Raw genomic sequence first — 13,782 nt, forward strand, 5'->3', positions numbered from 1 at the left:
AAGTGCCAGTATTAGTGTATTTACACATGAAATGTCTCTAAAGCAAAGATAAAAGGATCAATGCAGAGAATTTCAATGGAAGATTAATCATTATTGCAAGTTCTGGGCATTGCTTTCGGTTTTGAGCTTTTCAATATGGTTCAAGTCTTAGCCCTATTCTCTTAGAGCATCTTATTCATTTCAACCCCATATTATTATCTCTAATGTTTGGGTCCCATGTAGAGAAGTAGAACAAGATCAACAGCATAGACACAAAATCTATTTTGATGCTCTTAATATCGTGTCTTGAGGACAAAAAATCTTTAAAAAACACATAATAATTGTTGATATGACATATTATAATTGTTGCATAATAAAATAATTACAGTAGTAAACTTGTTATTATTTACTATCTTAACAAATTATGGAAAAAAATCTTTTGTCCAGCATTTTTTTTTTTTTGGCTGAAGAAAGTAGATCTCTGTCAAACATTACTCATTGACAGGTTGAGTTTTGAATCATGATGTTTAGAGCAGTTTGACTTGGTCCAGCCATTTTGACCTTAATAAATGCCAGTACTGTAGAAGCCTGAGCAGTAAGTGACATGTTGCCCATGCCAAAAGCCTTATCCTCTCACCTCAAAACTGCAAATAATGAAGGTTTTCACTGATTAGATAGTGACTTATTACTGATTCAATATTAAAAGTCTAATTGTATGGCCCAAATGTTATCAAAACAGAATAGTATGGGCAAATGAGATTTGCTGATATCATATTAGAGACAGCCTGTCAAGTTATGGCAACTAGGAGGAACCACAAATTCCAAGGACATGCATTGTAATTACCAATCTGTCCTTCATTTGGTTATGATTTCAATGAGTGGATTATGTTTTTGGGAGCAAATTATATTTTACAAACCCATTATTTTTCAACAAATTCTATAATTTCAAAAGTTTTAGATTAAAGAGTAAAGGTTGAGAGGGATACAAATTCAACCTATAGTTTAGTTTAGTTTCAAATTGAATCTACTGCTTTTTTAAAATTGTACTATCAAGTTAAACCTCCAATCAAACTTACAAACCATTATCCCAAATTAAATTTTAAAAAATTAAGATTTAAATTGATACAATCTCAAAAGTTTGTGATTTAATGTGATACTAATAAAATTTATTAAGTTTCATAAACTTATAGGTTTGAGCGTTGATGCACTAGAACTGTCCAATCACCTCTCTTGCTCTCCACAGTGGTCCTTAAACAAACTCCCAAATGGAGATGAAGAGGTTACTAGAGGATCCAATTTAGGGGCAAGAATTCAGGATACAAATGTTCCCAAAACTAGGTACAAACTTACAAATTTACAATACATGGAACCATAATATTTGATGCCTATTGAGATCCATTTTTGGAAGCCACAAAAGCAAACAAAACTTCACTGTCTCTCTCATGTAATGTAACATCATATAGGCACATGCATGCACAGCACTGGCCAGGGAGCCTTGAGTAATCCGGTAAATATCATTTTCCAAATGGAACTCTCAAATCTAACTTATAGTTATAAAATAAAAATAAAAAGAACTCTCAAAGCCATTTTGGTATTCTTGAGAAGTTAGACATGACCAAAGATCAGTACAATAGTAAATATTACAGGCAAGAATAGAAACAGAAGAGTAATGTTATGACTTATGAATCAAAATTTATCTATTTTTCAATAATTATCCTAACTTATAAAGTAGTAAGTTAATAAGTTGCGATTAAAGTTTGGATTTCAATTAGCTCAATTACTAAATCTTTTGTTGTTGAAAAAAAAATTTAAGGTTTAAACCTTATCTACACCAAAGCAGATGAAATTCTGACGTATCTACAATTCTACATAAAAAAATAATAATAATTACAATTAAAGTAAAATCACTTTCACATGCACTCAATCACGACATGCTTCATCAATCACTATGAAAAGAATTATAAAAATTGTTGTGTGACTAAGCTTTGTATCAGAAAATTCAACTTTCTCCAACACGAACTGTTAAAGTCTAGGACAAACAAACAACCAACAAGCAAAGTAACTGCTTGACTACGTTTTTCAGTTGTCATTTTAACTGCTTCGCACTAGCTTGTCACTTTGCTTTGTTCACTGCTCAATGAGAGTGAGAATTTACACTTGCAATAGTGCTACCAATGAAGACCCAGATGCCTTACTGCTAAAGAGAGAGAGAGAGAAATAAAGAGAGCACTCAATCTCCAAGATATAGCACCATGTGGAAGCACTAAATGCATTAAAACCAACCAGGTACCCCACCTCTCATATCACAAATTTTACATCAAAAAAGCATGGAGTTATTGTTAGTATTCCCTGGTTGTTGGCACTTTGCATTTGTTCACTTAGTATAGGATCACTTCCACAAATCAATTTCATGCATGTTCGTTGTACATAATACATGTTTTCCTTCATGGGTTTTCCTTACCTTCCTTGAAGCATTCAACATATATCTCATTTGATTAGTTTTGTTTATCGATCTGAAACTTCAATTATCTGTTTTCACCTGTTTCTCCTTCATAAACTATGCAAAACTTGCTCTTTGTTTTTGGTTAGCACTGTGGAACTTGCTCAAGGATTCAACTTTGACTAATTTAAATTTAAGGTTGGCAACTTCTCTATGTGAACTGCTTTAATGGATTTTCCTTTAAAGCATGGAATAGATAAATTTTGAATATCAGCCGCCTCTGTTTGATATTTACAAGGTCAATCTCTGTTTCACTGATAAATGTTTGCCTTGTTTTGTGCTATTAAATGACAGCTATTGGTCCATGAAGCATTGACAAGAAAGAGAGTTCAATGGGGTGGTGTTGCTTGTTTTTGCTTTTCTGTTTTACATGGAGTTTCTTTATTCTTGGTACTTATCCATTACAGTCTTCTCAAACCCAAGTACTTCAGCAGCTTAGAAAGCACTTGGAGCACCCAAAGCAATTGGAGATTTGGAATAATCGTAGCATAGATTTTTGCTATTTATCTTCATTTCCACAAGTAAATATCACATGCCAAGACAACTTTGTCACAGAACTCAGAATTGTAGGTGACAAGACTGCCAAAGTTAGTGACTTTCATGGGTTTGCAATTCCAAAACAAACTTTATCAGAAAACTTCTCTTTAGATTCTTTTGTGGCCACCCTGGCTAGGCTAACCAATTTGAGAGTTCTTAGTTTGGTATCTTTGGGCATTTGGGGTCCACTTCCAGACAAAATTCATAGACTTTCTTCACTTGAATATCTGGATTTGAGTTCAAATTTCCTTTTTGGTTCAGTTCCTCCTAAGATATCTACAATGGTGAAGCTTCAAACTCTTAAACTAGATGACAACTTTTTTAATGATACTGTCCCCAATTGGTTTGATTCATTGTCCAATCTGACAATTCTAAGCTTGAGGAACAACCAGTTGAAAGGTCAATTTCCATCTTCAATTCTAAGTATCACCACTCTCACTGATCTTATTATGTCTAGCAATGGCATGTCTGGGAAATTGCCACATCTTAGTAGCTTAACTAGCTTACATGTGTTGGATTTGAGTGCCAACAAGTTAGATTCTGTGCTACCAAAAATGCCTAAAGGAGTGGTCATGGTTATCCTTAGCAACAACTCCTTCTTTGGTGAGATTCCTCAGCAATATGGCCAATTAAGTCAGCTTCAACACCTTGACTTGTCATTCAATGTACTTAGAGGCAAACCTCCTTATGCAGTTTTCTCTTTGCCTAATATCAGTTTCTTGAATATAGCATCAAACGTGTTAAGTGGGTCACTTCCGGACCATCTAAGCTGTGGAAGCAAACTTGAGTTCATTGATATATCTAATAATAAGTTAATGGGGGGATTGCCTTCTTGTTTTAGCACTAATTCAGACAAGAGATTTGTTGAGGTTGATGGGAATTGCTTATCCTTTAATACAAGGCATCAGCATGTTGAATCATATTGTATGGAAGTCTACATGAAGAAACAATCCAAAGGAAAAAATGCAGGAATTTTAGTGGGCTTAATTATAGGAGTCTTCATACTTATGTTGCTTCTGGCTTATGGATTTCTCATTTTGTGGAGAATATATTGCCCTAGAGGGATATCAGAACAACATTTATTGCATAAAACAGTGCAAGATAGCTCTGCAGCTGGGTTCTCCTCTGAGCTTCTAGCAAGTGCAAGTAGGTCATCCTCTAAAGAAAATGTAAAATTACCTTTTTTCTCTTTGTAAGGAAAACATTGCTAAAGTATGTATGAATTCGGAACAAAAAATAGTGTTGTTAGGGTATGGGGACAACTGAATGTGATTTTTAAAACTGACGAACATAATTGTAACCACATTTTTTCTTGTTTAGGATTTGTTTCTGAAGCTGCAAAGTTCGGCACGTCAAGTCTACCAGTGTGTCGGTCTTATACTTTCGAAGAGTTAAAAGAAGCTACAAACAACTTTGATAATTCTGCCTTTATGGGAGAAGGTTCATATGGAAAGGTACTGTCTAAAACTTCTAGAATGCTATAAAAGTATTTATGAAATGTAGGGTAAATATCACAGTGGTCATCTTTGTTTTATCAAGCTTTTAAATGGTAACAGGTTAAAGAAGGTGCATATTTAGGCAGCTAAACCCCATGTCTTAAGATTTCAAGTACCCTTTAATTGATGCACTCCTAGTCACAATAGTCATGGTTGTAGGGGATGAGACATTTGGTTCCTTATTATTCAGAAGAGAGTAAAGGTTGTCAGCCTTACGATTCGAATTATGTTCTAAGTAACTGTTACTGTAGCCTTAACAGTTCATGGTGACATACACAATTTTTTTTTCTTTTTTCTCTTTTTTTGCTTTTGTGAACAATTGCAATTGCATAGCCACTTGTTTTTGGTTGCTGAGTGCCTTCATCTGAGTTTGGTAGTAACACCAAGGTACAAAGTTTATGCAGCCACATATGGCATATGACATTTGTGACCCATTTGGTGGCATAAAAGGTAAAATTTAAACCCGAAAAATCATTCAGTGGGATATGCTTGGTTGTGGTAATATTTGATGACATTATATGTCATAACTATTATGTATTTTGCTACTTCAAGCTAGATTGCCATTATATCAAATTCATTGGAAGGACTTGAAATACGTGAGCTTTTACTGTTAGGATGCCGTCTTAGTTGAACACATTTTTCTTGTTATAAAAGTTGAATGTGAGTGCTTTTACTCAACTGTCAAAGCTTTGATTTCCATCATATCAGATTCTCTTAATCTCTTTCTCCTTTGTCTTGCAGCTTTACAAAGGAAGATTAGAGAATGGGGCCCTAGTTGCTATTAGGTGTATGCCTTTGTCAAAGAAATATTCAATTCGAAATCTTAAACTCAGGTTGGACCTGCTTGCAAAGCTTCGTCACCCACATTTGGTATGCCTTTTGGGGCATTGCGTTGATGTTGGTGGAAGAGATGATTTCAGCACGAATAAAATCTTTCTTATATCTGAATATCTTCCCAGTGGGAACTTTTGTACTCATCTTGCAGGTAATTTTTAAAGACTTAATAAGAAATGTTCCTGGAGGCAATAGGATGTTTAGGTTTATGCAATTTTATGCAGCCCTCCTTTTTTCTTTTTGTGTCTGTGTGTGTGTGAGTTCCAATACTTGATATCCAATATCAAACTTTTGGTACTTAAATTTTTAGGCAGAGCTGTTCAATCTGCAACTTCACTTTTTATGCACAAATCCTTCAAATTAGTTTATATTTCTTCTTTTAAAAATACTTAGCAATCAACCAGTGCAGGAAACAACTATCCTCACAGCAAAAATTGCACTTGTTTTAACAAAATTAGGGGTTTTTAAATGAAAAGAACATCAATGGGACTTGGTCTTCCCATGTTTGTTTGCAGCACTATACAGTTGTGCATTACATTCTAAGTATGGCTGCTTTATATTTGTAGAGAATAGCTATGGAAAGGTTTTCAATTGGTCAGAAAGATTGGCAATTCTAATCAGTATTGCCAAGGCTGTGCATTTCCTCCATACTGGAATTATTCCTGGTTTCTTCCACAATCGACTGAAGACAAATAATATCTTGCTCAATGAGCATGGGATGGCAAAGTTGAGTAACTATGGTTTGTCCATTATCTCAGAAGAAACTGACAAATGTGGGGTAGGGCTTCTAATTTTTATTGATTGATTGATTGATTGGCTTTGCACTAAATTCTTCATTGTTAGTGGTTATTGACTTGTGCTCTTCATTTTCAGGCAAAAGTAGAAGGCTATAAATCATGGTAAGGTTTTTATTAATCACAGCATTTTCTTGATGTAATATACTGATGTTTTTTAAATTTCTAATGCAAATGGAAATGGAACTTCTTGGATGGGCTGGAGGAATTGACCATGAACAAATTCATCCAAGTGCTACCTAGAAATGTCTAGATATTAGTCTATCAAGATTTTAAATCAGATCACTTCTATTTACATTGAGCGGACAAATTTTTTGTAGTCTTTTATTTATTTGGAAATTCATGAATGCTATGAAATGTATCCTTGCTGCAATTTTAGCACATTGATCATTGTTGGTTTATATTGTAATGTCTTCAGGCAAATGAAAAACTTAGAGGATGATGTTTGTTGCTTTGGATTCATATTACTTGAGGCACTTGTTGGACCTTCAGTATGTGCTAGAAGAGACGCACTCTTGCTAAATGAAATAGTATGTGCTGCCATTCTGACCAACTACAGAATATATGTGCATTGTATATGAGAAACATTTTCTTGATACTAGATTCCTCTTTTTGCAGGCTTCTATTAACTCCCTGGATGGCCAGAAACGAATAATTGACCCAATTGTGCAAGCCACTTGCTCACAAGAATCGTTATCAATTGTGCTTTCCATAATGAGCAAATGTATTTCTCTCGAGTCATGTAGCCGTCCCTCTATTGAGGATGTACTTTGGAACTTACAGTATGCAGCTCAAATCCAGGGAACTGTTAGTGGTGATCATAGATTTGACACTGCATCGCCTCAATGATTTAATGATTTTTCCCTTCCTCTCGCTCTGCATGGAGCTGCTCCTCCATTTCATTGCTGATGTAGAAAGATGTAGCGAACTTCTGAGGCTATGTAAACACATGAGTGTGCCTCAATCTGGGCAGAGCTCATAGTAATTGTTTGCATTTAACTGTAATTGTAATATGATTGACAGAATTAGTTTCTATGCTAGTTTAATGGTTTTCAGCAACTAGGGAATTACTAGTTCCAAATGAAAGGTAAGAGCTATTTTCCTTGACAAACTTGTACATGAATTACAATATTTGTCTATTAGAATTGAAATAGTTTTATGAGCAAAGTCACAATTATACAAGGGTAATCCATGTTGTGGTACAGTCCATTGAGGTACACAATTTCTCAATATACCCATTTTCTCAAAAAATGTACACAACTTTGTATGTTTGGCGTACACAATTTTTTATATAATGTACACAATTTTGTACATTGAACATACAAAATTTAAATTTAAAAAAATAAAAAAAATAAAAAAAAATAAAAAAGAACTTACAGAATTTCTCAAATAATCAATTCTATACGGTAAACGGATATAATTTTTCAAAGAAAAGTACACAATTTTATAGATTCAAAATATACAATTTTCTAAAAGAATATTCACAATTTTGTACTCTACTGTTATTATAAGCTTTGTCAACTAATTACTACTCTACTATTATGAAAAATTGAAAATTAAAATTTAGATACTCATGAAATACGATGACATGATTTAATCACAGATCTCATAATAGAGTTTTTTTTTTTTTGGCTGAGAATGCAGAATAGAGATATTAGATGCTAATAAGTGATTGTATTTGCAAGGGAGGGGACCCATTAAAAATTTAAAAGCCACTCAGTAAATAAAATCTTCTCAATCTTCAATAGTAAAAATTAAAACTCAGCTTATCTTTCTCTTAAAAATAAAAACAATAAAACTCAAAAATAAATACCAAACAGCAGCAGCAACGGCTAGAACCAAATTTAAATAAGCCCTCATCACCTCACCGACCTTCAAATTTCCTATACCTCTTCGTATTCCTTGAGGGTGTCGGAAACAACAAAAATTGTTGAATATAAAACAACCTTGAAAGCCAACACAGAATTCATACCTTGTTGAGTTTCTGTTTGTTTTCTGATACGTTCTTCAACTTGGAGAACAAGGGGTAAGGGTTTGACAGAGACACAAGATTACTGGGGTTCCAAAGAGACTGATATTTTGAAGTTTATTCTTCTTGATCATCAAGATTCTGAATCAAACTTGACAATGGCGGCACTGAGCATTGAAAAAGACTTCGGGGTTCCAAACAGAAAGAGACTGATAATCAAGTCTGGTATAACTGTTCCTAATGCAGAAACAGAAACAGAAATAGTGAAGAGGAAGATTGATCATCATCATCATCGTCAAGATTCCAAGTCGATCAAGAACTCTGATTATCGAGAAAGCGTTAGGAAACTGTTGGCAGAGGCCTTTTCAAGAGTATCATCTGAAACTGACGAGAGCATATCACCAGCTTTTGACCCAGTTGAAGTGGCTGCTGCAGTAGAGTCTGCGATGTACGAAAGAATTGGGTGGTCTAACCCAATCAAGAAGGCTAAGTATCGATCAGTCTTGTTCAATCTCAAAGACCCAAAGAACCCGGATTTGAGGCGAAAGGTTGTTCTTGGAGAGATCAAGGCGGAGACCCTTGTAACCATGAGTGCCGAAGAGATGGCCAGCGAGAAAAGGCAGCGTGAGAACATTCAGATAAAGTTGAAAAAGTTGAAGAGATGTGTGCATGATGCTGATGAAGAAGATAAGGCCACCACTGACATGTTTCAGTGCAGCCGGTGCCGCGAGCGCAAGTGCACCTACTACCAGTTGCAGACCCGGAGTGCCGATGAGCCCATGACAACTTATATCACTTGCGTCAAATGCAACAAACGCTGGAAGGTCTAACTTTAGGCCTCTAGAATTGATTTTGAGGAACACTAGTACCCTTGAAAAGAATTATTATTAGTCTAGCTAGGAATTAGCTCCATTTTTTTTAGTTTTACATGTCAAGATTTTCTTTCTCATATATCAAGTTTTTATTTTTAATCTTCTCGTCTGATATGTTTTTCTAATTAAACTGTTTGATTTTCTCTTCTTCAGCTTTAGCCATAGATATATCATATGATTGATCAAGGAGATACATACAGAAGTTTATCAATGTGTGCTTAATTATTTCACATTTTTTCATGTTTGTGTGTTTGAGTGTGTGTATGTATATAAAAAAATAGCACATGATTATTGTTAGAAATTTTAATTAGTGTAGTTCTTATTAGCACTCAAAATAATAAGATATAAACGGCCAATTAAACATCTTAATTAAAGTCATACTTTCCCTTTGAGTTTTTCCTAATATTTTGAATAGTCACAAGTACATAACATTCTTATAAATTAAATATTAGGACATGACAAAACTATACTACATTTACAAGAAGACATAAAATTGATAAATTAAATATAACAAAAAGCATTATAAGCAACCACGAAATAAAAGACTTCTGTACTTCTCAAATTCACTTGACTTCAAATAAGAGATTCTCAAAAAAAAAAAAAAAAAAAAGACTTCAAATAAGAAAACTTTTTTTTTTTTAAGTAAGGAAGGGGGGGGGGGGGGGGGGGCGCTAAACTATGCCAAAGAATAATGAGTTTTTTGTTAATTTTTATTTAATTTTCACCTCAAATTTTCTTTGTTTTCTATTCTAGGCTATTTTTTTTTTTCTTTATAATGGAAGATTTGTAATGGTATATAAATTTGGGTAGTTTTGTGTTATAATTCCTAAGCACAGGCTCTCTGTTTTCATCCATTGGTTTACTATTTAGTTGTTTTTAGAGGTGACAATTTGAGTTTCACACAACATTTGGATAGTATTTCAATGAGCTATGTGACTATTTGATTAATTGCCTAATACAAACAATAGGTTTTATAGATTGCACAAAAATTATTGCAATGATTTTGTAACCATATTGAATATTATAGGTATAATTGTATGCATGTACGACCACAACAATTTTTTTTTTATATAAGACCACAACACAACAATTATTAAGACAAAAGGGAAACCACATTTACGCCAAAGAAGAATGGAAACTATGGTTTGAGATTCTTACAACAAAGTAACCAATTATTTATAATTGAAATATAAACCGAAAAACTAAAATTACTTAAAATAAGAATTTTGGAATGTGATTTTATTATTTTTATTTTAATTATTTCATTAAATTATTTAATATATACTTATTTATTTAGTAATATTTTATATATATACTATTTATTTATATATTTACGAGAGTGGAATAAATGGACCAAAGTGGACGAATAGACCAAGTGGACAAAAATAGACCGAAATAGACGGAATGTGACCAAAGTGGACTGAATGGACTGAATTAGACCGAACTAGACCGAATGGAGTAAATAAACTGTAATGGACCGAAGTAGACTGAAATAGACCGAAAGGGACCGAAGTAGACCGAACTGGACCAAATAGAAGATAAACTAAAATATTTGTATATTCAGATGTTATTAATTATATGGCTATGTGATTTGTGATATAATTAATAATTTTAATATGAAAATTGTATATAAAAAAACCTTAAATAAATCAAAGGAAAAAAGAAAAGAATTTGAAATAATATTTTAACTAAAAAAACTTGAAAATTCTCAATGAATATGACAACGGTGGTGACTTAGTTGTTGTTTGGTGTTCTTTGTTTGAAGTATTCTTCGATGTCATTGCTTTTGGATCTCCTCTAAAACTTAAATCTTCTCACAATTTCACAAATCAATTAATTGAAAATTTTATTACATTAAAAATTCATTAACATGAAGGAAATAATATGTGTGTGTGGGTGTTTACAAAATTGACCAATTATTTTCAATTTCCTATCAAGGTGAGAGAAGCTAACGTACGTAAAACCTTAACATATTGAGCACCAAGAACCTAGGAAAAAAAAAGTAGAAGGACTTGAATTTTGGGATGTTTAGGGATCAAAGAAAAATTGAGGTTGAGAAGATGGGTAGAGAGGGATCATGTGGCTATATAATTATTTATGATTCCACATTGAGAATTTAATGGAGAAATGAAGAATTTAAGAAACCAAAATGTTATAGGAGAGAGAGATGAAATTTTTTCCACATTTAAGAATTATAAACAGGTTTTTGGATGGATACTTCAATGGATCGGTAATGTTGTTAATTCTAAAACTGATATACACCACTTATTATGTGTTTTCTTTTCTTTTCTTTTCTTTTTTTATTATTTTTGGCCCCTGCACATTAATGGGCACTTTTTGAAATTTATATAGACTACAACCAAAAAAATGATGTCCTTTTGATTGAAGGAATTAAGAGGTATGTAAGTTCCAGTTAGCTCAACTGGTAAAGTCTCTGATAGTTGTATAAGAGATCTGGGGTTCAATCCCCGTCTATACCAAAAACTAATTGGTGTATTGGTTTGATGATAAAGAGCTATCATCAGGAGCGAACGCCATAGGTTGAAACTCTCTCAAAAAAAAAAAAAAAGGAATTAAGAGGTATATGCCATAACGACATCATTTTTATTAGAGCAATTTGAGAAAATAATACTCCACTTTAAAGACCCATTTATTTAAAAGGAGGGTTAGAATACACAATCAATTTTTTATTTTTTTTTTCTTTTTTATTCTCAAAAAAAAATTTTTTTTTTTTTTGAGAAGAAAATACATAATCAGTTTTAATTAGTGTTAAATACCCCATATTCGAAATTCGTAACATATAGTATGCTGGAAAAGATGTAACTTGTGTTTACCCAAAAAAAAAGTTGTAATTTGTAATAGATGCACCATTTATTCTATAGTTAAATATAAATTAACTTTTTTTTGGGTAGGATGGAGCCTAATCGGTAGACAATTAGTGGAATTAATATTTTACATTTAAGATAATGTATATATATATGTACTCTATTTTTTTATATAGAATATATATATAGATATTACGTTTAAAATAATCCATTTGATGTAATGGACAACATCCTTTTATGTTATGACCAGTAGCAAATGTTAAATAAATAAATATATATTCACTTTTTTCAATGCTACAATTAGTCAAAACAGAATGATAATCAAATCAATACTTGATAAAAGGTGGTAAAGAGATGATTAGAAATAAAGACAAAGTTAGTTATTCAAAAATAAATTATAAATAATAACAAAAAGAAATACAATCAAATTAAAGAATTAAAATAATACAAAAACCAATTGGACAAAGGGAGAGAGGACCTATTAAACGAAATTGGATTTCTATGGGCTAAAACTTTACTTGAGAATGCATAAACTAATCTATTCCAAACCTATTGTAACTGAAATTTCAACTAAAATTTTTCAAATATGAAACACATAAACAACCCAATTGCAAGGGCAAATCTTGGTCCAAAAATCGGCTTAGTACATACAATTCAAAAGAAATCAATACTTATATTAATTAACCCTAAAATTAGGGTAACATTAAATAACATCAACAATTATTTATTGGGAAAGCAAAAAGAAAGCAACATATGTCCAAGGGTCATGTGCAATGTACATGAGACCCTTAGACATTATGTGGCAATTGCAACATACCAATTTCAAGGGCAAAGCTTGGTCCAAAAATCGGCTGAGTACATACAATTCAAAAGAAATCGATATATATATTAATTAACCCTAAAATTAGGGTAACATTAACTAACGTCAACAATTATTTATTTGAAAAGCAAAAAGAAAGCAACATGTGTCTAAGGGTCATGTGCAATGCACGCGAGACCCTTAGACATTATGTGGCAATTGCAGCATACCAATCTCAAGGGCAAAGCTTGGTCCAAAAATCGGCTGAGTACATACAATTCAAAAGAAATCAATACTTATATTAATTAACCCTAAAATTAGGGTAACATTAAATAACATCAACAATTATTTATTGGGAAAGACAAAAAAAAAAAAAAAAAAAAAAAAAAAAAAAAGCAACATGTGTCCAAGGGTCATATGCAATACACGTGAGACCCTTACACATTATGTGGCAATTGTAGTATACAAGTACATAACAAAATCTCTCTTATTTATTTATGATTCTCACAAATTTAGTTATTTATTTTTCAGTAAGATACAAACCTAAATCATGAAATTAGAGATAGAAATTTTAACAATGCAAAAGTTGCAATATAGTCTATTTTTTTCTTATAAATATGCAAATATGTAATACAGTTATATGGTGGCATGCACTTAGAGGGGGGAAGAAAAAAAAAATAGAGCCACCAAAATTACTCAAGCAAACTTTCACTAGAAGGAGACTTCTCTAAATAAACCAAAAAAAAAAAACCTACCCTATGACTCTCACCTGCAAAAGACCAAAGACTCATTTATGAAAAACAATAAAGGAATGCCAAAGTTGTTGACTGTGTGTGGGGTCATAATTTTTAGGAGAAGTTTTACTACTTAAAATTTTGAATTTGATCTAAGAAAAAATGGATGTAGAATAACAATACATTTATTGATTATATTGAGTCGTCTAATCGGCTCTGTGGCTGAATAAGTCCCTAGAGAAGAGAGGCTGAGACCGTTCTTATAAGGGAAGGGAATGGTTGGGATTTGTTTTTAATTGTAGTTCGTGATAGTAGCGTGAGAGTAGTAATCTTTTGCGACTAAACAGATTCTAATAGAGTTTTATAAAACTAAAACTAAAAAAAAAAAATCAATTAATGATGTGGAAAAAATAAGAACAAAAGGGATCGTGAAGAATTGTAGC

The 13,782-nt window shown here is 32.5% G+C and overlaps 2 protein-coding genes across 5 annotated transcripts; both read left to right on the plus strand.

Annotated features, from left to right (window-relative positions):
* Window positions 1-1,998: 1,998 nt before the first annotated feature.
* On the plus strand, window positions 1,999-7,314 carry LOC115992181 (probable inactive leucine-rich repeat receptor-like protein kinase At3g03770). Of its 4 annotated transcripts, none has more exons than XM_031116270.1 (9): window positions 1,999-2,265; window positions 2,569-2,617; window positions 2,774-4,162; window positions 4,337-4,470; window positions 5,254-5,497; window positions 5,913-6,124; window positions 6,220-6,245; window positions 6,559-6,670; window positions 6,759-7,314. In XM_031116270.1, exons 3-9 carry the CDS (start codon window positions 2,812-2,814, stop codon window positions 6,987-6,989), a joined length of 2,310 nt encoding a protein of 769 aa, XP_030972130.1. In that variant the 5' UTR covers window positions 1,999-2,265; window positions 2,569-2,617; window positions 2,774-2,811; the 3' UTR covers window positions 6,990-7,314. The 4 variants fall into 4 exon arrangements, with proteins under 4 accessions (XP_030972130.1, XP_030972129.1, XP_030972131.1 ...); XM_031116269.1 differs by having other exon boundaries at window positions 2,569-2,610; window positions 2,772-4,162; XM_031116271.1 differs by lacking the exon at window positions 2,569-2,617.
* A 953-nt stretch (window positions 7,315-8,267) lies between these two features.
* Window positions 8,268-8,939, plus strand: LOC115990897 (transcription elongation factor TFIIS-like). The gene has a single exon (XM_031114664.1). The coding sequence runs from the start codon at window positions 8,268-8,270 to the stop codon at window positions 8,937-8,939; it is 672 nt and encodes a 223-aa protein (XP_030970524.1).
* Window positions 8,940-13,782: the final 4,843 nt, after the last annotated feature.

The sequence above is a fragment of the Quercus lobata genome, chromosome 5 (genome assembly GCF_001633185.2).
Source record: "Quercus lobata isolate SW786 chromosome 5, ValleyOak3.0 Primary Assembly, whole genome shotgun sequence".
In the NCBI taxonomy this organism is placed as follows: Eukaryota; Viridiplantae; Streptophyta; class Magnoliopsida; order Fagales; family Fagaceae; genus Quercus; species Quercus lobata.